Source organism: Bombus affinis, chromosome 9 (assembly GCF_024516045.1).
Source record: "Bombus affinis isolate iyBomAffi1 chromosome 9, iyBomAffi1.2, whole genome shotgun sequence".
In the NCBI taxonomy this organism is placed as follows: domain Eukaryota; kingdom Metazoa; phylum Arthropoda; class Insecta; order Hymenoptera; family Apidae; genus Bombus; species Bombus affinis.
In genome coordinates this window covers 13,111,659-13,137,885 of record NC_066352.1, presented here as the reverse complement: position 1 = coordinate 13,137,885, position 26,227 = coordinate 13,111,659, and the positions used below count along the sequence as shown (strand labels likewise).

Sequence of the window (26,227 nt, the reverse complement as noted above, 5' to 3'; positions counted from 1 at the left end):
TGAAACTGTTCGCAAACTGTTAAGAAACAAATCACAAATGCGCCCAGTTCTCTGCCGGTTTGCGTTACTCTGCATCGAAATTTGGAAATACTCTGCGCGAAGAGGGAAAGAGGTGTGACGATACGGAAGAGGAAAAGGTTAATCGAAGGGAAAGATGTTGGCGAAATGTCAAGAAGTAAATCGTGGCCCACGTGGCATGTTATCGTTTGCTGTGCCTGTTTCGATTCATCCGACGACGATAAACGCGATCGCGAGACATCAACCGGGTTTCCGGTATGGTCGCGCGAATTTTCGGACCCGGTCGCGTTACAACGCTTGAATTATGCGGCGCGTGGTTATTTTCAGCCGCGGTTCAATGAGAAAACCGGTCTGTAAACGCGGCCCTCGCATTATCCTACGTCGCATCTTATCAAGGTTATACCTCTCACGCGCCTGCTGCTATCGAGCAATAGAATAGAATCGCGAACCGTCTAAGAATCCAACCGGTGTAAACTGTAACAGCGTTTTACTTTTTCTTTCTTTTAGGTGTTACGCAGGACAAGGGTAAAGGGCGTTTGTTTCTATCGATTACGTTCGTTGGTCCATCTCGTTTTTGGATCGATGGTAGCCTTTAGATTCGATCTTTTCGAAGTTAAAGCAATAATTTGAAGTTTTCAAGAATCGAAGATTAATTAACTTTGCGCGGTTCGAGAACTTTGGCGCTCTGTCGCATAATTATTTATCGATTAACAATATCAACGTATTGACAAGCGACTAGTTAGAGGTTATAGATTTCTCTTCTTCTCTTCAGCTTTCATGTACAGAGGATTAAGATTGCAAGAGCTCGCGCATCGCTATACAACCTCGCTACCCTTACGTTTCTAAAATGTAGCCATTCTTTTTTGACTATAAATATTTTTGCGCAATTCGTCGGTAGAATTCTTCTTTAAAAAATGTACAGGAATAAACACGGTGTTTTTTATCGACGACGATAGCTTGCAGATTTTCCCACCGGTATAGAAATATAGAGGGAAATCTCGCGGTAAGAACGCTAGAGAATTTCTATGGTAAACACTAATTTTCATAAATCTCCCCTCTAATTCTAGATGATTGTACGACCTTGATGGATATAAAGCAAGAGGAAGCAGCGATTTCACTGATCTCTGTTCTTATTTCTTCGTTAACTGGCCGCGAACTTCCTTCGAGTTACAAAACACTACGCTTCTTTTAATAGCCTTTTTTTTTACCATCTTATGAACTAACATCTGTTACGATAACCTCCTTTCTATCGAAGATCTTGCAATATTTCTCAAGATCTCAAGGTTACATAGTCTTCTTTTGGTGAAACAAATGGATGGATAAAAAGAACAACAAGAGGAATTCGATCATACCATAGTGCTATATCCTCCGATTTTATTGCAAATTTAACGTTGCCTTTATAACGTTGTGTTTTATGCAGACTTTCAAATCTTTTATTATTACGTTCAAACTGTACGAAAAATAGTACAGTAAATTTTTAATAATCTCGACATCTCCAGATTCATCGTCGGATGCTTTTTATCGTTTATCGTCCAAGTAGATAGTAAATATTTTGGATTTCAGCTCAAGGCTTTTTTGTTTTCTTTTTACTGTATGCAACGACTCTGTTTGTTTTCAACGAACATTGCTTCGATTCTTATTCGTCGAACGATACAGCTCTATGGTTGGGCGTTACAAACGTAACGAATGGTTAACGACGAGGTTAAAGCGCGAAAATTCTCGGCAAGATTGTTTCGTCTTCGAACAGGGAACGGTCGTTTTCGATGCTGACTTTTCCGCAATAAAACCGAATGGACGATCGCGCTATTTCGGATCGTCGCGCTATTTTCACGACGACGCGGCTATTTCGACTGTGTGCTGAGACTCCTTCGATGTTGTGTTGTACATTCTTTCGTGTCTGACCCGGTGTTGATGCTCCCCGAAATCGTTTTCAAGTTTGAGGCCGCGCAGGATGTTGTTCGGTTCGAAAACTATGCATCGAAAATCGATACAATGGGAATAGCGGAACAGGATTCTAGAGTTTCTTTTTTAAGTAGGATTTTACATTGTTTACGGTGATCGACTCGGAAATAAGAGCAATGAAACAAAATGACGATGATTTCAATTGATAAGATTCCGACGAATTCACAGTTCACATTAATCGTTATTGCTGTGATTGAAATATTTCTATTTCGTGCTTAAATTATAGTCGAACTGTAACTTAATAATAAATCATAACTTTTCAATTCCTGATCTACTTCATCCTTCTATAAATTTTCTTCGATCTTCTAGCTACACGTATTAGATTTTGCCATTGGGTGGTATCGACAAAATCCGCAATCACTTAGTCGCCAACCCAATGCATCTAGTCTTCTAAGTATCAACACGTTGACTTCTATTTAAAGTTCATTGACCGTGAATTTTGCTTATTATTCACTCCCACGTGACACGCAGTTTAGCTTTCGAAAATATGTTGAAAAAATATAGCGAGATTCTGTTGAAAAAATACTTTTCCTAAACTCACGTAATCAAAGTTGAATATGAACGAATGGAATATGAATTTCATGAAATAATTGTCGTTCCATAATGGATCATTTATTTTATTAGAAATTCATCGTTGATTCTCATACTTTTGAACGCAGATACGCGACATACATTTATTAAAAAATAAAATTCTTCGACCATTTTATAACGCATTTAATACTTCGTAACGTTACCATCGCGCAGTTCAAAATATTGAAAATCTCCTCGGATACAATTGTTTACAGAGTTTAAATCATTCGATTAATTTCCTGGTACGAGCAGTCTCACGTGAACTTACGTAGCAGTCAACGTGTTAAGCAATCATAACTGTTTCATAAAATTCTTCGAATAACAGAACCTTCAAAAACTATAGCATCGAGCATGAGTCCATTGCTTCGTAGAATCAATTTACTATTTCATCTTTCCTTTATTTTTCTTTTTTCTTATACGACTCTAAATCGTTACTATACCTTCTTACTTTCTACTTGTACTTTACCATGCTGGTTTTCGATTGTTTCTATGGGCGGTGTGATGTATAATGCAGATAGAGATGGCAACAAAGTTACAACTGTGGTGGCTACACCTGGTGCGGGTCCAGATCGTCCCCAAGAGATCTCCTATACAGACACTAAAGTAATCGGCAACGGCAGCTTCGGCGTTGTATACCTAGCGAAACTATGTGACACGGAAGAACTGGTGGCCATCAAAAAAGTTCTCCAAGACAAACGATTTAAGGTAAGAGAAACATGAAATTCTACGATAAATAATTTCTTAATAATTTCACCGATACGACAAAAACTAAACGCGTATTAACCGCTGAATTAATAAAAAACAAATTCGCAGATCCTCTGACGTTCCTGACTACGACTTGCAATTACAAAATAACGTTCAACTTGAAATTGAAATTCGATCGATCGAAACTAGCCGTCGTTCGTACCTGGATTTAACGATCGGATTGACCAATTTGTATTTTTCTATAGTAAGAAATTAGCAGAAATTATAGTGGAGGGAACGGGCGAAGGTCTGGATAGAACGAACAGATTCTTTTTCTGCCTGTTGGAAATATATAGGCTCTATGAAAGCTAGAGATCATTTGCCAACGCGTATTATAGTAATTCGTGGATTCGAGGTAGCTCCGATTCGGAAACAGAGGGTCTGCGAACACAAGCCTATACTTAAAAGTAAATTCTCATTTTTTAATCCTGGAATACGTTTACAAATTCTGCTGTATCTTTCTATAGTTTTTACCTTTGCTCGATGGTCGTAGAGATAAAACTGAAAGGAAGGAAATTGTACGAGTAAAGATAAATTATCGTTGCTCGATGGAATTGTTTAATTCGTCCGATCCGAAACGACCGAATAATATCGTCGTATTTACGCATCGATAAAATTAGATTTATGTTTTGCGAGATTGCAGTGTTTGAGAAACGATAATCCACGACCTCAATCTCCGTATTAAATCTCGGGAATGTAACAACAAACGTGCTTAACAACGATTCTAATCGAAGATAAGAGAAACACCGTCGTCGCGACGAAGTAAACACGAACGAGGAACTACGTGAATTAATCAGATTTTCCCTTCCTTTTATTTATAGAACAGGGAGTTACAAATCATGCGGCGTCTCGAGCACTGCAACATTGTAAAACTGAAATACTTCTTCTACTCCAGTGGCGATAAGGTAACTATTTATTAAGATTCTTTTTAACGATAATTCCGTACACTCGATTGAAATTTTGAACGTTGAAGCAATTATTGTTGGACGTACGATCTACTCCATAAGAAAGTGGATTTTTCTTTTCACGCAATTTTTTTTATTCGAACGTTTCTTGCGTCACGCAAATTATTTACCCTTGATTCTTTCTCTCTCTCTCTTTTTTTTTCTTCTTTTTCTTCAATTATACTCACGATATACAGATATTCCCTAAAAGTATTTGGATAGTAACAAAATTTAATCGTACAATGATATATCTGAGTTAATTACGAAAGAATTGAGGAGTACAAAGGAAGAATATGATGTCGTATTTTGTATCTTTTTTCCTTTTTTTTTTTTTTTTTTTTTTTTTACAGGAAAGCAGTTTTAAAATTCGCTCAATCCTACGTTACCAAATTCATGCTCGAAGCTAAACGAGAGTTTTTATCCTCTTCAAAATTTCTTAAACGTTACATTAAAATATCGTTTGCTTTAATAATTACATATAATTTTGTCGAACATTTTGAAAAAAAAACAAACAAACGAATTTAATTAATTTTTTTTAATTGATCAGTTTGCTACTGTTCGAATACTTTTGGAATTAAATGCAGTAGAGCGATACTTCTGATTTCTCTCGAATGATACACAATGATACAAAACGCCAAGTATTCATTGTTAGTTTAATGCATGCGACGTTGTTGTGTTATTTTGTAGAACATCTTAAACGCAACTAATCCAGTTTTTCATGTGGACGTAAGTGAACAAGAGAGTACCCAGTAGTTTTGACGGAGAGGTCCTTTTTTTGAGAGAATTTAGGCAGTTCCGCTTACACGTAGACAGATTAACGACAAAAAAACGATAACACGTTTTTGTTGTTATGTGTCAGCCGCGAACATCGTAGAACACTAAATACGAAGTCTATAGTCTGAGTCAAAGAACCTCGTTGCTCAAGGCCGCCAGCCCCATCACCAATCATATTGGAAACTCTACCCTCACCCCTACGAATCATAGTTTGGTTCCACGTGTGTTGCACAGTGTCAATTATTTCTGGAATTTTATTTTTTCTAAATAGACTGATTTTATCTAGAGATACGGTACGATGCAAATGTTTTAGGCCATCTATGACGATAGCCAGCTTTATTTATCGTTACATTTATCAATCATATTTTTAGACAATATTTAGAGACAGAGGAGGAATATTAGGAAATTAGAAAATTGCGTTCAGTTATTGTCTAGATGTTATAAAACGCGTGTTTAGATAGATTTAAGGCGAGCTATCGATCAGAATGGAGGAAATGAAAAATGTGATTTATTTGAAATATCGAAAACAAAATATCGAATAGCACAAAATAAATTTCAATTATTGTTGAAAAATTATTCGACTAACTAACTAGATCTAAGAAACGGTGAAATACTGTTATTATCTTTTTAAACAAATTATCGATAATTCTTGAATTAAAGATCTGCTCGAAGAAGCAAGGACAAATCTAAAACGACATCGAGAAATAAAGAATACGAAAAATTGTTGTTCGATGAGTGGCCTAAAACTTTCGCACGGTACTTTATAATCGTTGTTCTTGTTTTTTTCTTAACTTTGAGTAGTGGAGTGTATCCTTGAGTGACTATATTTTTGATTCAAGCTGTAGTAGCTAACGCAGCTTGACTAGTTATAGAAAATAATCTTCTGGAGTTGCGTGTGCACGGTTCAAAGGCACTTCGCGTAAATCGTCATGTAAAATTCATGCTGATCGATTTCTATGATGAAACAAGCAACTAAGCCGCGCGAAAGAATTTACTGTCGAGTCGCGTGTGCCTTTGAAACGGTACACCTTCGTATGTCGATGATGTAGATTCGTACTAACAGAAGACTTTGCGGATTTCTTTTAGAAGGACGAGGTTTATCTGAACCTAGTGTTGGAATACATACCTGAAACTGTGTATAAAGTCGCTCGGCATTATAACAAAAGCAAGCAAACCATACCGATAAATTTCATTAAGGTAAGCTGAAAATTACAATAATAATCGTTGAACTACTACCGCAAGAGGTTCTATACATGACGTAATAATTTCAAATAGAATACAGCGTAATTGTCAATTCATTAAAAAATAAATAACCAAGACATCTTTAATTCAAAAATATCATTATTTCAATCAACCGCAATACACCAACTCATACATACAATACGAACTCGTTTCATTCTACACAACGACGTGTCATAGATTGCAAAATTACTCGATCTTACATATAATCATATGACACACAATAATTATCCATAATTATTGATAGACGCAATTAAACCGTAGACTAACTAAAGCTTTCCTCGTATTCGATTCACCAGTCGCTATGATCAGAACATTTTTAATTTCGTGCATAACATTCTAATATCATTTTTTGTAATATATTTCCAGTTATATATGTATCAACTGTTCCGCTCTCTGGCATACATCCACTCGCTGGGGATCTGTCACAGGGACATCAAGCCACAGAATCTACTCCTGGACCCAGAATCCGGTGTCTTGAAACTCTGTGATTTTGGCTCTGCTAAACATCTGGTCAAAGGAGAGCCTAATGTGTCTTACATCTGTAGTCGTTATTATCGCGCACCCGAATTAATCTTTGGTGCTATCGATTATACCACGAAGATTGGTACGATTACTTATGTATTATTTTTATTGTTAATATCGTTCAATTCTGGTTAATTCATTGAACGGTGTACCGTAGACTGTTTCATGTCCCTAGCAGAATACCAGTTTGGTTAATTGCAAATGAAAGGTTCTTCAACCTTCTTTGAACGTTCGAATTTTATCAGCTTAAACTACGCACTCGAAGGTATTTTAATAAATTTTTATAAAATCTCTTACTTGTTCGATACGCGCGAAAATCATTCCAAATTTGAAAAATATTGGAGCGTGTAAAAACGTAGGCTATACACGATATGATGTAGAAGCGCGCAAAATATCCAAAGTAAAGCGGATTGCTATAATAGAATTCTGGATATTTGAAAGTTTGAAAGTCACAATGTGGAACGTCAAAACTATCCGACAGCCGCAGCGTGAAACGTTAAAGGCATTGCGTATCGCAACAGAAAATCAAGAAGACGACTTTACCTATATCCGGAATATTGATTAAATAGAAAGGACAGCAGCCAGTCGTTTCCGTAGCCTCGACTCGTACAGATCTAAATACATTGTATCTGTAGAATTGTATAGAATGTATATAGAATGCACGTAGCATGGACAAAGAATCATGCAAGAGGAACAGAATCGACCCCGTAACAGTATTTGCGGTTCTATTTAAGTTCCGTTTTTTTAGTCATGCTTATGAAAGTATGAATTTGCATAAACATCCGCAGTCTATTTATTACGTTAAAGATTGAAAGATTGGCTGGCAATGCGTCAAGGCATTTTACTTATACGAATATGATAAACTAGAAAGAAATATGGCACGAAACGAATTATATATAAAATAAATATAAAATATGAAATACAGGAAAAAGGAGGGACAGAAAATAGAAAGATTTATTTTTTTCTTTCGTTTCTATGTTCGATTAAAAAGTTTTATCGTGTTTACAGATGTGTGGAGCGCAGGCTGTGTGGTAGCAGAATTGTTGCTCGGCCAACCGATATTTCCCGGAGATAGTGGCGTAGATCAACTGGTCGAGATCATCAAGGTGCTAGGCACACCTACACGCGACCAGATACGTGAGATGAATCCCAACTATACCGAGTTCAAATTTCCACAGATTAAGGCGCACCCATGGCAAAAGGTAGCCTATCATCCGATCTACTCGTTGTATTATGCGCTCTTTGTGCGCTACACGTTAGACTGTCGAGACGGCTTTTCGTGTAGCTCGTCTAATTTCGTAACTGCGTACTGCGTACATGTTTGGCGGTTTCGTGACTAACGGGGGAAACAGATGATCTGGTGTGCTCTGATTTCAATGATTTAGAGAATTTATAAGAATAGTTGGTCTGCCGAGAAACAACATCGTTTGCATAGATATTCGGTAATTTGCCAAATTTCATTTTCGTTAGAAATTATATCTCGGAGGAGTAAAGATATTTCATTTAAAATTGAAATATTTAATGTCCATAGCGTAGAAAAAGAGAAAAATATAATATTTAAATCAGTGCACACTCTTCGCATGATCCCTTTGTAAGGGAAACATTATTGGATTAATAAGCCTTTTGTGACCACATTGTGTGAAAAAAATTGTAAAGAATAGCGATGGAATCGTTGAAGGGTAAGGCCTTGTTCCGCAGTCTTGTTCCTTCTAACTAACAAATCGGCTCTAATCACATTCATCAACACATGGTTACTCGTGGTTACAGTTTATGCTTCAACGAATGAGTGGACTAAAGTGTTCCACGGAGCACCAAAAGATTAGAGTAAGTGGTCCCCTGTTCAAAAAGCAATGTGTCTTTATCATTTACTGGCTGGCAAATATTCCTTTTTTTTCTCTCTAGCCCGTGATATTACTAACCAGTATAACCAACATTTTCAGCATCTGAAACGGTAAGAAATAAGCTGGATACGATGCTCAGTTACCGCTGTGTCGAACGGAGGACGACGAGCCTCGACGATCGAAAAAAACCACCTTCATTTCGATTCTTCGCATCACAAATCGCTCGACGTGCATCTTTTCTCGAACTCATGTGTAATATCCATTTTTCTATCTCATAATCATCATCACCATCATCATCATCATCATCATCATCATCCGTGTTACTAACTTTTTAAATAGAAACAGATCTGTTCAAAATCTCGGTGTATCACTTACTCTAATGTTCTGGTGGTGAACAAAAATACTTTTCACTGACTTGAAAATGGTATGCAATTATTCTTTTCTTTTTTTTTTCTTTTCTTTTCGTTTCATCTCTTTTCTTTTCTCTCTTGTACATTGTAAAGAGCGACAACAGATTGTCTGCGAAACCGACTTACTGTTTGTAAGATCTAAATTTATCATCTCTTTCACTTTCACGCACTGCTTTTGTGCCTGCCGAATATCTTATTGATACGATTTTTATGGATCGTTAATTTTATGTATCGAACGATCTTCCTCTGTACGAATGATATTCTCCTGGAGTAAACACATTTTATTAGAGAACAGATAAAAGCGGTGAACATCGAACGAATCTGACTTCGTCTCCCGAACGGTCAGCTCCTCGGGTGGATAAACTTTTATACGCGAACAAATACCAAAACCGAAGCAGTTCATCACTACTAATACCGATTGTAATACACCTAATATACACCGATCAGATACGAAACTTCAAACGAACTTGTAAGCGGAACGTATTGCTGCCGTTTTTTATTGCTTTGTGGTATAGGATTTCATTCAGTTTGTGCTGCTATGCGATTTCTTATGGTGGAGGTGAAAAGTTTTTTTTAAGTCAAGGCTACTTCCTGATCATCCACTTTTTCGCTATAAATCTCTTATAAAAATATACATTTGCATGAACATGCATAATCTAATATGTGAGTATATTGAGACTACTTAACTCTGAACAGACGAACAAAATTTCTTGCCTCTACTGTAAAATCCTCGCTACTATAAAAAGTGGGCAAGTCCCGAGGAATAATTTTTTCTTTTGTTAACGAACCTTCGTGCAGTAACAGAAATTAACATCGAGAAACAAGATCATCTCGAGATTTCTCCTTGTTAGCCACTGATTAACCACGAAAATTTTACCAGGACAGATTGAAACTAATGACGACGATGATTACAGGTGTTCAGGGCACGTACGCCTCCGGAAGCGATGGAGTTGGTCGCTGGACTTTTGGAGTACACGCCATCCGGCCGGATCACACCGTTGGAAGCGTGCGCTCATCCGTTTTTCGACGAACTTCGGGAGCAGGGGACGCGATTACCAAATGGGCGAGAGCTTCCCCCTTTGTTTAACTTTACAGAGTACGAGTTACGAATTCAACCGTCGCTAAACTCTATCCTAAAACCGAAGTACATGCAGACTTCGGAAAACCCTGGAGGCCAGTCGGAACCGGTTGCGGGGAGTAGCGGTAACTCTAGTGATAATAACGTGAACACCAACACGCTGTCCTCTTCAAAGAACACAGACCCCGGCCAGTCGAACATGGCTTAAGCTGCTTTCTATTTTTAACGTTTAATTAAACAACAAACGATAGAAAGCACGGCGAGAGAGTGAGAAAGAGAGAGGGGCGAGGGAGAAAGGGAAAGAGAGGATGAGAGAAGGAGAAAAAGAGAGAGATATAACGATAGAAAGAGAGGAAGCGAGAGTGAAAAAGAAAGGAAAAGCCAAGAATTCGCGTGTTAGAAACTAGCCTTAAAAGAAACGAAAAAAGAAAAAAATTCAAGTATGGTATAGCAAGGACGAAAAAAAAAAGAATAGAAGGAAGATCGATATTCTTCTGAGGAGGATGTCCATAGACGATATAACATACACATAACACAAAGAATCCCCAATTGTACATTTTTTTGAACTCTATGCAAATGGCGATACCAGTGTGGTATTTTAAGCTTTGTTCGCTTGAAACACGAACGACGAAATATTATAGGATTATTAAATAAAGAAGATGAATAGTTCCCCTCTTTATAACGATTTCGCCTGAGGACACCTCGAATTCTGAGTGGCGTGTGCGAACGCTTGATTGCCACCTTATTGCCAAAAACAGCATAACAAACAATTCAATTCAATGTATATATATGTTATAGAAACTGGCTCGTAACCTCTTTTAATTGATAATTGCTATAAACAAAGAAAGAAAGAAACAAAACAACAAAAAAAAAAAAAGAAAGATAATAACGAACGCGAACTTTTTCTAGTTGAAGAAAAACCAAACAATGTGTAATCTATGATACACTATGTCTAGTAGCGCGTTACGTTGCTTGCCTCGTCGTCATCTCATTATTCGACAACACACACACACACACACACACACACACACACACACACTCGCACACGCACACACACACACACACACACCAAACAGATACACGATCATCGCGATTATTAAAGAGATACAAGAGCCACCTGCCTTTTGACACGGGCTTCGACAAATGTTAGTGATTCAAGGAGAAAGAGATCGCTAGATTCTCAGCTTTCGCGAAGAACAGTATGGGTAGGAACCGAGACTCGGACGTTTCCTCTTGAATGCGTAACAACGAAGTGGAAAAAGGGAAATGACGAATGCAATACTTATTATTATATTGTATTAAAGAACACGCATGTTACATAGATAATATTCTTATTGTGTTCAAGATTCAAACGCCGATCGATGTTGTCGCAACTGATGGGGAAATTTTCATGCGGAGAATGTCACGATTGAACATCAAACACATACACATAAACACACACGTTAGTAATTTGCGTGCACAATCTCTGTCTATCGTAAGACGAATTTCCGCGACGTGAGACATGCTGCGTATACCAGCACAATTAGCAGAAAAAAAAAAGGAGAAAAATATGTCGGAATACGATCCTCTATCTAATGAATGAATTAACTCGAGTACACTATTTGTTACGGATTTAATCGTCGTGCGATTATCATTATATATTTCTGTCGTTGGTCTTACCGAACCCTCGGCTTCACCGAGCGATATTTTTCACCACACGCGACAAAGCTCTGCGCATCAGAGAGCGATTTTCTTTTTAAATGATCACAACAAGTTGTTTTTTTCTTACGCCTGAAGTGCTTTAGATTTTCGACAAATTTCGAATGTCCTCTTCTTTTTCCTGTATCAGCGTGTGAACGACAGACGATAAAAAAGTAAGAACAAGATTTGTAAGCAAATTATGAAGTTATCCTTTCGCGCGCATCACCATGCATACTTTGCATGCCGGCGAGAGAGAAAGCGCAGTCGTACGAGGCCTCTGAATCGCTTCGATCGAGATTGTTGAACCTTTTTTAATATCTAGATCGCTGTCTCGTCTATGGTAGTCTTGGAGAATTGTAAGACGAAAGAAGAGGTGTACGAAGGAAATTTGTGCATTTTGCGTGATGAATTTCAATTCTGCGGAACGGTAACAAAACGAAAGAAAAGAACCCCTGAACCCTTCCGGGCATGTCGCGCGTGACCTAGCCGCTATTTTGCACGTTTCTACATATCATATCGCGCCGCAAGAAATCACAAAAGAGAGGCTGCCGATGAAAGTCCATACCGAACGATCATTTAGTTCCTTTCTTTTTTTCTTTTCTTTTTCCTTTTAGAGAGAGGGAAAAGACGAACGTTGATTAAAAGAACAGGGAAAACTAAAAAGAAAGAAAAAAAAAATAGAATGGTAGAAGAGTGAGAACGTGGGAGGAAGTATGAGTGGGAGAGTGAAAGGGACAGCAAGCGAGTGAGAATGGGAGAGAAAGAGAAATGCTAGGACATTTATGTCAGAGTTTTAATGAACGTTGATATGATGTAGATTACGTTTTTAAATAATTAACACGGACGGTTTCCTTCGTTACTAGCTGAACAGTTAGGTGAATTTATCGATTTCGTTTTTCCTCTAGTCTAAACACGCGAAAACGGAGGAAAATACATGAGATTTTTGATACACGATCATGAAAGTTACGAAGACGAGTTTTTGCGTTCTGACGACTGAAGGATAATTTGTCGTTTTTGCGTTGAAGAAGAAAAAAACAGGATGTTCAGATATGTGTCGATCGTGGCACTTTTAATAATGGTGGTATCTTTCCAGCGCTTACTCGCACATAAATCCATACGTATTAAGTATATGCTAACATAATGGTCGCCTCTTCGTTTTTTGTTTAAGATTATACAATGTATTATTTAAATAATTATATAACGATTCGTTTCTTTCAAAGTTTATGAACCTCTACCTTTGATCACCAAAAACTCCAAGCGTACATTGGAGATTGCATAGGCGCCATTAGTTCTGCGTTTGCTTAATAATTGAGTCATCATTTTCCCGTCGTGAGATAACGGATCCCTTGAAAGAAACATTAGGCAAGCTATATAGCTGTCGAGGACACCTCAAAGGAGCTCGAACAGATTACATAAGCATGCGATATAGTTTTCATATATGATTGAAAAGAAGAAATATGTAATTATTGTAGATTTAAATTATTTATATGTTCAGGCAGCAGCTGGCTTGATGTATCTTCGTTCTCCTTGTCGACCGACATCTTGAAAAAAAGGAGACGTGATATCCGTGCGTAAAAACAAGAGGAAGAATTATCGACCGAACAGGTTCGAACGGAGATTATTAATTTTGATCTTCCTGACCGACAAGAAACTGAACAATGGTCGTGAATCTAACTGTGAAAAGTAGAACGAAATAAAATAGATAAAGAGGAAACAAAAGTAAAAAAGACGAATGTGAAAAATTCATGGACAACCTGAGGTATAAATTGTTGGTTAATTGTCGTGATTATTCGATTAATAAAGAAATTCATCGATTTAGTTCTAATCCAGTCTTTCTCGTATTGTACGATTTTTCGTGCTTCGAACATTATTTCGTCACTGTTTAGAGAAGGCAGAAAGACAATTCGTAGTCTGAGATGAAGGAACATATGATTATCATGATATGAGAATCATATATGATTAAAGGGATGAAATCCACGATAAATTAGGTGAATTAAATTTGTATTCCGTGCAATTACTAGTGGATGGATACCGACATTTTCTTATTTTGCCACGTATTTGTTTTTGCTTCTTTCGAGAGACTCTCGCGTTATTCCATTACAAACATACACGCAAACATACATTACACAGACATTTGCAACATGTAGAAAAATCATCAGGTGAGGGAAGAGCCCATGTAAAATACTGAAAGTCTATATATATAAATACTTACATATATGTGTGTGTATATAATATACATATACATACGTATAGGTATATACATATAATACGTGCATACGATTCTATTACGTATATGTGTGTACATCTATATAAATATGTAGATTAATTTTTAACGATAGCAGTTAACGATATTGCTGCATTGTTGTAAAGAGAGAAAGAGGAGCTGAATGGAAGATGCGCGTGAGAGTGTGAAAGAGATGGGAGTAAATGAGAGTGACATGGAGGGAAACACGATTTAGACGGAGAGAAAGAGGGAAAAAAAATGATTAATTGACTCTTCGAGAACAACTATATTCGTCGTTTGCCTGACATTTTCATCACCGTTACCACTACAGAGACCACCAGTTTTTTGTTCTTTTCTTTGTCTTATTACTATCATCATGTCGCACCGTTTCGAATCACCTAGTAAATAAATTGTAATAATTGTGTAAAGAAAACAAATTAATAAAGTAATTTAATATGTATATATATGCATATATGTATGCGTGTGTGGTGTGCATATGTATATACGTGAGAAAAAGGGAGCGAGAGAGAAAGAGAAAAAAAAAAGAAGTTAACTCGCAAGAGGTATACGTATATTTAATCGCTGCTGTACCGATCGAGCGAGATTTAGCGATGGCTTTCTGTCGTTAATTAAAGCCACGAATCAAATATTTTGCGTTCGATTCGATGCTTTGGACGAATCATAAATATCATAAATATATGATATCCTTATCGAGTGTCTCTGTGGAACAGAAATGGTTATCTGATCATGTACGAAGAATTAGAAACATCCTTTGAGAACCACTGAGCTTCGAACATGGAATTAGAGATTGTCATTATTGTCACGGGCTATCCCCTGATGCTCCGGTAGCTACTTCTATTTGCAAAAAAAAAGCTACTACTATCTTTCCGCTGATTCCACGGAAATTCCAAGATGGACCATTAATCGTTCGTATTATTCACGAGAAGCAAAAAAATGAAATCGAGAATTCTATTCGAATTGCACGTTTTGAATGATCGTGGCTAAAGTAGCGTAGTTAAGCACTGTATATGTCCGATATTGTACGCTTGATGAACAGCAAACGCTTGAATTGCGATGAATTGTAGTTTATTGTTACGATTAGACTGCGGATTTTTATGCATTCCTACAGAGTTTTAAAGATACAAAGAGATGCATAGAATGCATACAATGTACCGAAATATAGAAGGCATTCAAAGTAGTAAACTCGTTGTAATTTTTAATGGGTAAAACGAATCTCTATTTAAGTTTTATTCTTTTAATCGTGTCCACGAGAAAGGAAACAAGCTTGCATAAAAGTTGCAGTCTAGTTACGATCATTTCCGATTTCGTACCGTTTCGTTTTAGTTCTTCGTATCGTACGAACTACGACGGTGGTGAGTAATCGATTTAATAGCAAAACGAGGGCAAGAAACTCTGTATCTGTAAATTCATTTCGCTGCGGAGCGTATATATATATACATATATATATATGTGTGTATATATATATATATATATATTATCACGATATTTTTAAGGACAAGTATGTTTTTAAATTATAATGGTGATTCATTTAATACGAAATTCGTCAATAAATAAACGAATTATATTTGCTTCCGTTTTCGATTGGTTCGAGTGGATCGTAAACGAAAAAAAAAAAAAAAAAAAAAAAAAAATTGTATTCTTTTTTTACGAGTAATTTCGTTTCTACACGAATGTAAAGTTTAAACGAACGACGCAATAAAAATTTCGTATTAAACTTCACGTGTTATAGGCTCAATGTTATCAGTACTCTTTGTAATCCTGAGAAACTAATCTCATTTTCTAACGTGTCTCTTACGTTTATCGTGTAACATCTTCTTTCGTTACAAATAATTACAAATAGAATTAAAATGGCAAACAGCCGTACGATACAATTTCCGATTATTAACAATTTCATTGATAAACGTGGCACCATCGTTCGAACATTTCATCGAACCTATTTACGAGTATTTTTTATTAGTAAGCATGTTTTCGTATGATTTCCGATACATGCGACTAATTTAAGAGGCTGATCAACTAATTTACGCGATTCCAAAATCCAAATTCCGATATTTGGTCGGTTCTGTAATATCTTCGAAGAGACGACTAAGTTGTACCTATCACGCCCTAACAAGAAAATAGTCTATCGCAAGATCCGAGCTTGTACTTCATTCTAAATGACAACTGTTCTAGACGTTCCACTTTCTCTGGTCCATCTTCGAAACGTACTCGCGTAGTCGCGTGACAACGAGTCACTATCCGTACTCCTGATTCGTAGTAGTAGAACTAAAATAGTTAAGACTTTAATCAGCACGCATCCCTTTTCCGATCTCGATTACGAACAGTCGTGCATGTACATAAGGATGAAATTGAGTCCCTATTTTACGTCGTTTAACTCTCAATTGATACGATTGGGATATAGGTGACCAATAATAGCTTGGATCGAGTGGCTCGATCATAAAGCACTTTATCTTAATTTCTATTCTATGACATTTATTGCGTAAAATACGAAATATAAATGAACTCTCTGTGGATAAACTGCGTCGTTGATCGATGAGCTTCTTCTCTCTAACTTTGTATTTTCATCGAACAAGGTCTCGGACGTTTTGGTTAACAAACGAATTTTATACCGTGGTAAAGATATTCGGTTCGATATTACGAAACAATTAGGTTTGAACACGATAAATTAAAATTTAATTTCACTAAGGAAAAGTGACCTAACTGAAAAATCCAAGCTATTATCGGGCTCGTTCGAGACTCAACGGTATCGATCGAGAGTTAGCATAAAGCTTTTTTAACGACGATCGAGAGGAAAAGGTGAACCGACGAAGCCGAGTCTTCGAGACTTTTTAGTGGAAAATTTTAAAGACGGACCTTACGACACACACACGATCGAATTTTTATAAGCTTTTTACTTTTGCACCACACTGGCGATTCTGTCCGTACCACTTCCACGCGTTTTACCTCCATTAAAGGTAAGAAGCGACGAATCGAGAAGGAAAGAGTCGAGGAGAGTAAAAACCATCGCAGTCGATCGATATTTAAAGACACTGCTACTATTCTCCCAGTTAGGGACAGCGATTCCGAGAGATAGGGAGATATTTTTCGCGAATAGAAAGAAAAAAAAAAAAAAAAGAAGCAGTGGCAATATAAGTAGTAACGTAACGATAATATCTCTCATTTCTACGATGTATGTATAGTCAAGGATATAGTCGAAACACGTACGTGTTCTCGCACGATTATTATCCCTCTGAGATCGCCCTTTGTACAAACCTTTATTTCTCCCGTGTATCCATACGCTTGAAGTACTCGCTTGTAGGAATCTAACCATAGGACATCCTCTTCAGAAGTATATATACTATAAATATGTATAATCTATATACCTTACTGACCTGCCCAGGAAAGAATCGACCATTAGTTTCTCACCTTCCACGGAGAAAAACGTTCCTTGGCGTGGATCGTTCGCGTTATTCTTGTAAAATTTTTCTTTTCCTTTACTTCCTTTTCCCATCGTATCGAACGATAGCCGAATTCCACGATACTCGGGAAAAGGCCGTTATTCGATTTTCCGAATGAGATCGGGTAACTATTCTCGCGTGGTATTCACGCCAGAATCGAGTTCCATGCGGAAGACTCGTAGGCGATCGTCCTACGCGATTCTCTTCCCCGACTGTATCGCTCTCTATCAAGACTTCCTGTACTTGATTCGATCACGTGGCGAAATTTTAGCGAAAGAATACGACGAACAGGTGTATAGAAAGTAGAGACTGTGTGTTAAGACGAGAACGAAACGCGAAGAAAACGACGAGAGTATGATGAGAACGGTGGGACGAGGAAGAGGAGGGACGGGTGCAAACGTACAGTCGGTCGTAGCGCGGAAAGATAATAGTCGTGCAATGACGTCGATCAGAGATCGTACAGTCGTCTGTGAAATGAGTGCTTAACCCCTTCCGGTATGGTCATGTACTATAGTCGTACACTTAAGCCTGCGAGCCAAGTATAGTCGCGGATGTGCTTTTGACGAATGTTGACTGTAGTCAAAGGTCTCGCGAGACTTCTCATTGACTACAGTTCGCTCTTCTAGGTTTATACGTCGGGTAAGATTCTATGCTGCCGTCGTTTATAGTCACCACGATGGTCGCTTGTTTCGGGTGACTGTAACCTTATCGTATCAAGTACAGAACACGTACCGGCTACGGTGACTTGCACGTACGACTCGAGTCCTTAAGTCGATTATAGTCGCTGATCTGTTACCGGCACGATGAGTGCAACCGTTCACCCTTACGATTATAGTACGAAATTAAAGTCTTTCATCTAAGTTAACTCGTCGGCTATAGTCGACGGTCCCTGCGTACTTATATACTTTTCGACTGTAAGCCGATTATAGTCGGCCGCCATTATACGCTTACTTAAGCTGCAAGTTAAGTATAGTCAGCGGTGAAGCGCATATTTAGGACGTTGTTGACTATAGTCATACTCCCGTGCTTTGAATCTCGAGAATTGCGCGCGACGATTATAGTCAGCAAGCCGGTACGCTTTTATATTCGCTTGCCGACTATAGTCGGCCAACCATCGTGAGCACTAACCAATCATTCATCGATACTATAATAAAACTATAACGACTCGGCGAGCTGTAGAAATCTCGTTTTTACTATACATACTCTGTAAAGTAAGCAGCAAGAGGAAGAAAAACGTCCATAACGCACTATTAATCATCGACAGCACCGTTCACACCAGTGATGAGCCGTAAAACGCCATACCGAGAGGGTTACTCGTTACTCACGATTATAATAGGAAAAAAATTGTGTTAATATATATATATATATATCATATATATATATATATATAGATAATTTGTGAAATGGAGGAAGAAGAGAATCCGCGAATGTACCAAATGTGGTTAACGTGAGCGATTCGAGGAAACGAGGAGAAGAAAACGAAGCGGAAGAGAAAGGGAGTAGCGTAGTTATTAAAAAAATTAAGACAACTTGCCGATCCGTGAAGGATCATGGCGGGCGAGGAGAAGAGAAAAAAAATGAAAAAAAAAAGAAAAAAAAAACGAACGTGTGGCTGTGTGCGAGCAAAACGGAGTGCCTGATGCGTGTGAGCAAAAAGAATACTCGTTCAATGGAGAAATAGAGTGGGAGTTTTGAGGGGGGAGGGGGAACGAAACCCAAGCATGTATATACATATACATGTATGTAATGTATAAAATAACAGAGCGCATATATATGAATATGCATATGTATGTATAGGTAATTAAACAGATCGCGGCGACGCTATATGCGATATTAAAGAACAAAAGGAAAAAATGATAAAAAAAACCTGACAGAAAGAAAAATGAAAAAAAAAAAAAAATACACTAGCGAACTCTTATTACGATATTGCTATTATTCACGATGAATTGTCACCGACTTAACTTCGAGTTATTAAAAAAGATGACGAAGAAAATGGAAAAAAAAGATATGATAACGATGTTCTATATGAATCTTGAACCACTCTATACCGACGAATCACGATGATTAAGTAACATCGTTCGCTTCGCTACCGTTCACTTGTCGGATGTTTTCAGTTTTACACGGTTCACACACGAGAATAGTCGATAATCGGTAATCGTAGAAATAAATCAGTGGATGTGTTTTAAGCGAGGATCGAACGCCTCCGTTCCTACGGAGACTCTATGATACTATGATTATTATTATTGTAGATTTTGTGGTTTATTTAACAATAAAACGATAACACGGTTAACAGACACTGCGGTTTCATTCGCGACGGTTCCGCACGATGGACGGTGCAGTAAGTATGAAGCGAATTAAGCTCGAATCGATCTCGATGAAATGTTTATTTTACGAAATATTTGTCCATGCATATGACAAATTTGCACGCGTAAGCAGACTCATACATATAAGACTTTATAAAAGTAATTCGTCATTTTTGAAAGACTTTTTATTCTTAGCGACAATGTCGTTTAGTCAATTCGAATGCTTGGTCGACGAACAAAAATTCGACCTCGAACTTCGACTTTTCTCCAACTTTCGATTTTAACGTAATTTTCAATTTCAGATTTGTCCGATCGAAACGCTTGATTTATCGCAGAACGTAATTCCTCGCGTATCTCTATGCTTAGCCTTCGACTCTTGAACCCGATACTCGTGTTTGATCTGATTTGAGCACAGAGAGAGAATTCGTCGATGAATAGCGCGATAGTTCAGTCGTTAACGCTCTCTGAACGAAAAACGTAACAGCCTTCGGTAATATTAATACAAAATTCCAGTAATATCAATCAGCCCAGAAGAACCTTCCTTATCATCGCGCCACTGACTACTTCGTCTCCGTCTCGTGATTCTATACACTTCCTGCTACAAAGGTACTGTAGCAGAGGTAGACGATATTTGCCACAGAAATCGACGAACTTGACGTGTTCCACTCTGTTGTTGAAGAACACACCTGGAAAGAAATGATATTTTTATAGATGGAGACACTTGGAAAAGAACAAGTCTTTGTATTATAAAAATCTTTGTTCGTTGGCACAAAAGATATAACTGACAAGCGTTTTGCAAAAGGAGTACACGAGAGGTCTTAATTATACATTAATATATAAGGTGTCCTAAATTATTTAATCCGATCCCTATGAATATTTCTGAAACTATTCATTAAACGGGGAAAATGTTTCGAATAACAGTTACATGGTTCGATGTTAATAATTGTTTTGTAGATATAAACGTAAAAAACATATTAAGATCAATTTTTCTTTAATGGAATCATATATTTTGCAATAGATTGGTCGATCCATTTTGACATATCCTATAAAAAAATCTTTTCCCTGTAGGGAAAAGATCACGAGTCCTAATATTCATTGCTTTAGAACGATTAATCTTTGTCCCAACAGAATCTTTTATATAGACAAAAGTAACTAAGATATTGACAAGCTGCGTAAATAAATTTAATCATCAGAGAACGTACCAAGATAAAAAAACACAACGACTGCGTTATCTGTATAATTGAAACAATTTTGAACGCAATAGTATAGATTACTAATGTTAAAAGCATTAACGGACTACAACGGGGCAAATGAAAATTGCTAACAAGCAACGCTTCACGATGTCTTATCGTCAGGCCGATGTTTCTTACTTGTTTCATGAATTGCAAACGTGAAAACAATCTCGTGGGGAAAGGCGCGATAGAACGGTATATCTATGATATTATAAGGGATTGTAATAGAAGGAAAATCGATGTCGATGGTGGTAGAGCCGATAGAACTTTGAACTTTGAATCAAGCTTAGTCACTGACCTTTACACTTCGAATTGACGCAACGATGACCGCTGTTTAGATACTCCACCAGGTTTCTTGGTATACTCTCCCCGTCATACTGGATGTTGTTAGTCATGATAACTCTGGCAGCCAACTCCAGCAAAGACGGAGGATTGTGTGTCATGTCCGACACGAATCTTACTACCAACGGATTATCTCTTAAAGATAACTGGACAAACGAATAAACGAATAATTTGGGGAATAATAAAATAATAATAATAATAAAATAATAAAATTCATATAAACTAATGTTTAAGTGGTGGATATTGGGAAGCATCTTTGTCGATGTTTAACACATCTTCTGTATTCAGTCTTTTTCGAAACGTGGTACATATATTGGCAGATTTAGAATATATATATAGCAAAGGTAAAAACTAGAACGTAATTGTAGAAGAGCTAGACTAATTTATACTACGTAATCTTTTTAAGTAATTTTATACCACCTCCGTCAGACATTTTAACGTGATGATCTCGGTAGGCAGTGTCCTCAGTCTGTTTTTGTGAAGCAGCAGTGATTTCAAGTTCGTCAACTTTGCTATGGAACTAGGTAGGCTTTCCAGCATGTTATCGCACAATACCAACGCCTGGAGAGACATCAGTTCGCCTAAGGTAGACGGTACTTCTGTCAGTCTGTTGCCTCCCATCGATAACACTTGCAATCTTGAAACAAAATTATTAATCTTTCTATATAATTCCCATACTAACACAACTATTAACCTAGATAAGTATGTCTATCATATTTCTGAGAATATGATTGCAAGATACCTAATTTTGTGATTTTTTAACATTGTCCATACCGTTTAATATCCTTTTGAGAGAATGGCCCTTCTTTTGGAAAGTCAACTAACAGTAATCAAAAATTTGATCGATACATTCAATTTAGAGGTCAAATAAAGGAAAAAATGACATTATTTCGAAAATATCACGAAAAGATTCGGGTGTGTCTAATTTTCCTATATTTTTACCATATTTCTGAAACCTGTCCAAAGTTGGAATACTTTCGTGAGCCACTGTGCTTTAAAATCGAAATATTTAATTAAACGTACGTGGTGGCTGAAACATCAGAAATAAAATAAACGAACCCAAAAATACCTTTGCAGCTTCCAAACATCTTTACTGATCTCGGTGATTTGATTGCCGCCCAAATACAGGTACTTGAGATCCGTCAAGTCAAAAACCTGCTCCGGAAAATCTGTTAGCCTGTTGCCGCTGAGATTCAGTTCTCTGAGCCTCGACAGATTTTGAAAATTCTTCGGTAAGGAATCGTTCGTCAAGTTATTGTGCTTGGCTACCAAACAGGTCAGGGGACAATCCTCGAAAAAGTCGGGCAACCGATGAAGACCACAGTTCGATACGTCCAACGAGTTCAAGTTCGTGAACCTGACTATCGTCTGTGGAATACTGGTCAGCCGATTCTGATGAAGTAACAAGGTGTCCACGTGTTCCGGATTCTTGGCATTGATGAAATGATCGTCCAGTAATTGAGGGTCGAGCATCAAATAGGACAGATCCAGTGTCTTGCTGGCGGAATCCGAGTCGCTCGAGTCCGACGTGTAGTTCTCCATAAACGAAGTTTCGCGAGTTTCCGTTCAACTGTGTAGAAAACCTTGGGAAACAGAAGAGAAAGGGTGAAACAATTTTTTAGAGAAAATTGTTCATTCGCTCGAAAAAAGAAAAAAGAAAAAAAAAAAGAATAATTGCAATATAATTATAGCTGGATTAATTTCTTTATATCTCGAAGGTTGCTTATCATTGCTCTATCTGCTACTATTCTTTTTTCCTTTTTGAGAAAAATATTAATTCTTTTACTTCTTGTATCGTCATTTTCAAACAACTTTCAAAGAAACAGATGAATTGCAGAATTTCTTCATCAAACAATCGCCGTTTTTTAATTTATCTTATTTACAAAGATATAACATGTTTATGATAATCACGACGACTTTTCCTATATATATATATATATATATATATATATATATATATATACACACGGATATGTACATTATATATGCAAATCATTTTATATACGAAATAAATCTTGCTGCGCGTGTTAATCTAAGCGTAACTACTCTCGGTAAAAATTGAGAAAACCTAAGCACACACATATAAACGGTGTTTATATTCCCTTGGTTACGTACTTCGAATCAATAGAAAACATTTAAATGATAAACCGTTAATTTATATCTCACTCTGAACACCAGTGATTAACGGGTTCCCAATGGTAAACAGATATTTTTAGATGAGATATCGATGTTAATGTTTCGTTAACTACTTGATCGACTAATGGCGTTTCGCAATTTCGATGATGCATTACTTGAAGAACGGTGACGAGGGAAGCGAATGCATATATCGGTAATTAGTTTGATTCTTTGAGAGATAAATGTCGTTTTCTTCGAGACGGTGACTCGTTATTTCTTTTACGAAAGTGTTAGAAATCTTTCAGGAGGAAAGTTTCCAGAACGACTTTGTATTTTCACGAAGAATACGATATACGGAATACGATACTACGTAAAATAAAAATATTGCGAAGGAAACGTTTTGTTTTCTGTATATAATGTACTTGCTTACCTTGAGCGATCAATAAATTTTCGAACTCGATTTTCTCAAAAACTGTTGCATGCAGAATCCGTATAATATCTCTTTCATCTTACTTTCAAAGTTATTTACTTTTCTTTCGACGAATCTCTGTACAGAATCCTTTTGTTCCGTTGTATTACTTGTCCTGACACGTTTGAAGTTAACGCTAACTCTATTACTTTACGACTAATACATAATCGAAGACGAGCAGAAAACACCGAAGGGGGTCATATCGTGAACCGTGTGAATCTCTCTTTATCTGTTTCAACCTTCATGATTTCGAAGACCGTGACGAGAGGTCGTGAAACGTTGCGATATTTTGTTTCTATAATACAATGATGACAAGTAAGAACAATAATTCCGTTAACTTCTGGCACGTCATCAGATGTTAGAAAATATAAAACATTAAGTAAAACTGTCTTAATAACGCACTTTTCTTATTTTCATCTTCGTTCGAAAAATTCTTATTCGAAGAATCATTCAGGCAAAGACCATCGATTGTTTTGATAAACGAACTATCTATCGTTACTACGTTACTACGATACGTTACGAACTACTATCGTTAAAGTACCAATGTAAGAAACGAATTGAGAATCAAAGCTCAGTGCCTTTGATTTAAAAAATTTCGCTCATCTGTTTGTGATCTAAAACAGACCAAACGTCCACTTTGAAAATTTTCCTGCGTCAATGAAACGACGATGGTAATTTCCTTATCGGATAATTAAAATTGAGATAATTTTAATCGAAAACTCTTTCATACTTTTAAAAGAGAAAATAGACCTGTCAGCGATCTTTGTGTATAAACGAGTTCGTATCTCGGAATATCTTGGTCCTAAGGATTTCACGTGACTTCCGCCATTTTCGCGAAGCCATCGCATAGTTGTAGGATTAAAATTAATTAACCGCGAAGTCAACTGGTTCGCGTAGCCGTGAACGTTTCGAGTATTCCGATCACACGAAATAACCCTGTCTCAATAATATTCTCTTACCTCGGTGCAATTTCGTCTTTCGTTGAACGTCAGAAAGTTTTCTCCCTTCTACGTTGTTGCAAGATTGTCTCGGTCGTTCACTGTTCCGAGTTCCGTGCCACGCTCGGCCGTGGTTTACAGAGAAACTGGGTTTACGATCGGTTTAAGATGTGTGAGCGTCAGGCACGAGACTAAACTATATCTGGTTTTATCAGTCCTCTTTATAAGTTGTTGCAGAAGCACTTGACATCACCGACCGCGTGTTGATTCGCATGGTAGATGTCGTGGTAACGAGTGAACGACACGTTTCAAGAAAATTTGAATTTTTTATTAGCTATTAACTCATTAAGGACCAAGCAATGTTTATCATAATGTTATAAATATATAGTGCAGTGAGTTAGACCATTTTCGTTTTTCATAAAACAAGAGATTTTACGTTTATTATTATAAAAAATTATAACAAATTAATATATTACAGGTTATCCACTATATTTTATTTAATTGTGAAAACATATTTCGGTAGAAAGTAAAGTAAGAATTTAATTACATACAAAAAGAAAGGGATAATACTTTTAAGAGTTGAAATGCGTGATTGGAGATTCAGATTTCCAAAACATTATTGATACTGTAGTATTGCTTTTTTTCAAGAACATTTTTTTGCCAAAGAAACTCTTTATATCTATGCTTATTGCCAGAAGGTCGATCGATAGATTTAATTTATTTATTAAAATTTATTCGGTATTGAAAAAATTATTTAAATTGAAATATTTATAATGGAAAATTAATCAATCTTTTATCGTTAATTTTGCACTTATTACATTCAAATTAAATTACTCTCAATTATACAATACTGGTAAGAATATGGTCATCGTATTACACATTCTAGAATGTTTTAAACAATGTTTCTAAACATATAGTAATTTTTATTTCTACATTATTTCAAAGGTTGAAGTAAAATTTGGAAAATGTAAATACAATTGTGCTGGAGGAACTGACGGCTATTGGGTATTAAACATGATTGACACGAAAGCAAACGATTGCAGGATTCCTTTAATTAAAAGCCCGAAGGCAACAGCTTTAATTAATATTGCTATCGGCTTATTGCTGAAAGCTATATAAATATATCTATACGAATACATATATTCATCAATACAAGAAATCGTATAGCATCAAGTTTATAAGTAAGCGAGATTTTATTTTAAAGAATGGATTTTAAAGAATGGATAAATATAAGTTTAAGTTAAATTATGATTAGATTAGATCTAAATTATGCAAAAAATAGAAGCATATTGTCACCCTGTAAAAGACTAAATGCATAGGAGTGATCACAGGTATCATGATGATAACTTTGCCGACTGTTTGTG

The 26,227-nt window shown here is 36.8% G+C and overlaps 2 protein-coding genes across 12 annotated transcripts in view; one reads left to right on the top strand and one right to left on the bottom strand.

The window, feature by feature from the left end:
• Positions 1-19,758, top strand: part of LOC126920675 (protein kinase shaggy-like) — a 66,493-nt gene extending 46,735 nt beyond the window's left edge. For 7 of the 10 annotated variants that reach the window (XM_050731388.1, XM_050731387.1, XM_050731391.1 and 4 more), the window contains 7 exons: positions 3,065-3,255; positions 4,116-4,199; positions 4,926-4,964; positions 6,099-6,209; positions 6,621-6,858; positions 7,785-7,978; positions 9,942-19,758. In XM_050731388.1, coding sequence (XP_050587345.1) covers positions 3,065-3,255; positions 4,116-4,199; positions 4,926-4,964; positions 6,099-6,209; positions 6,621-6,858; positions 7,785-7,978; positions 9,942-10,313 — 1,229 coding nt within the window. In that variant the 3' untranslated portion in view covers positions 10,314-19,758. Of the gene's footprint in view, positions 1-3,044; positions 3,256-4,115; positions 4,200-4,925; positions 4,965-6,098; positions 6,210-6,620; positions 6,859-7,784; positions 7,979-9,941 lie in introns of those variants that run through there. The other 3 variants (XM_050731385.1, XM_050731390.1, XM_050731382.1) reach the window with 3 other exon arrangements.
• Positions 19,759-19,829: 71 nt separating this feature from the next.
• Positions 19,830-25,154, bottom strand: LOC126920688 (leucine-rich repeat-containing protein 58). 2 transcript variants are annotated; one of them, XM_050731414.1, is made up of 5 exons: positions 24,885-25,154; positions 22,411-22,924; positions 21,762-21,978; positions 21,298-21,487; positions 19,830-20,453 (listed from the first exon to the last, which is right to left on the bottom strand). In XM_050731414.1, the coding sequence occupies exons 2-5, from the start codon at positions 22,881-22,883 to the stop codon at positions 20,290-20,292; spliced, it is 1,044 nt and encodes a 347-aa protein (XP_050587371.1). In that variant the 5' UTR covers positions 22,884-22,924; positions 24,885-25,154; the 3' UTR covers positions 19,830-20,289. The 2 variants fall into 2 exon arrangements, with proteins under 2 accessions (XP_050587371.1, XP_050587372.1); XM_050731415.1 differs by lacking the exon at positions 24,885-25,154 and adding an exon at positions 23,887-24,110.
• Positions 25,155-26,227: the final 1,073 nt, after the last annotated feature.

Coding starts and splice junctions, on each gene's coding strand:
- LOC126920688 (XM_050731414.1), bottom strand. CDS start 22,883: ATGGAGAACTACACGTCGGACTCGAGCGACTCGGATTCCGCCAGCAAG. Junction 21,979..22,410: donor GATGTTTGGAAGCTGCAAAG/GTATTTTTGGGT, acceptor TTTTGTTTCAAG/ATTGCAAGTGTTATCGATGG. Junction 20,454..21,297: donor CGTCAATTCGAAGTGTAAAG/GTCAGTGACTAA, acceptor ATTTCTTTCCAG/GTGTGTTCTTCAACAACAGA.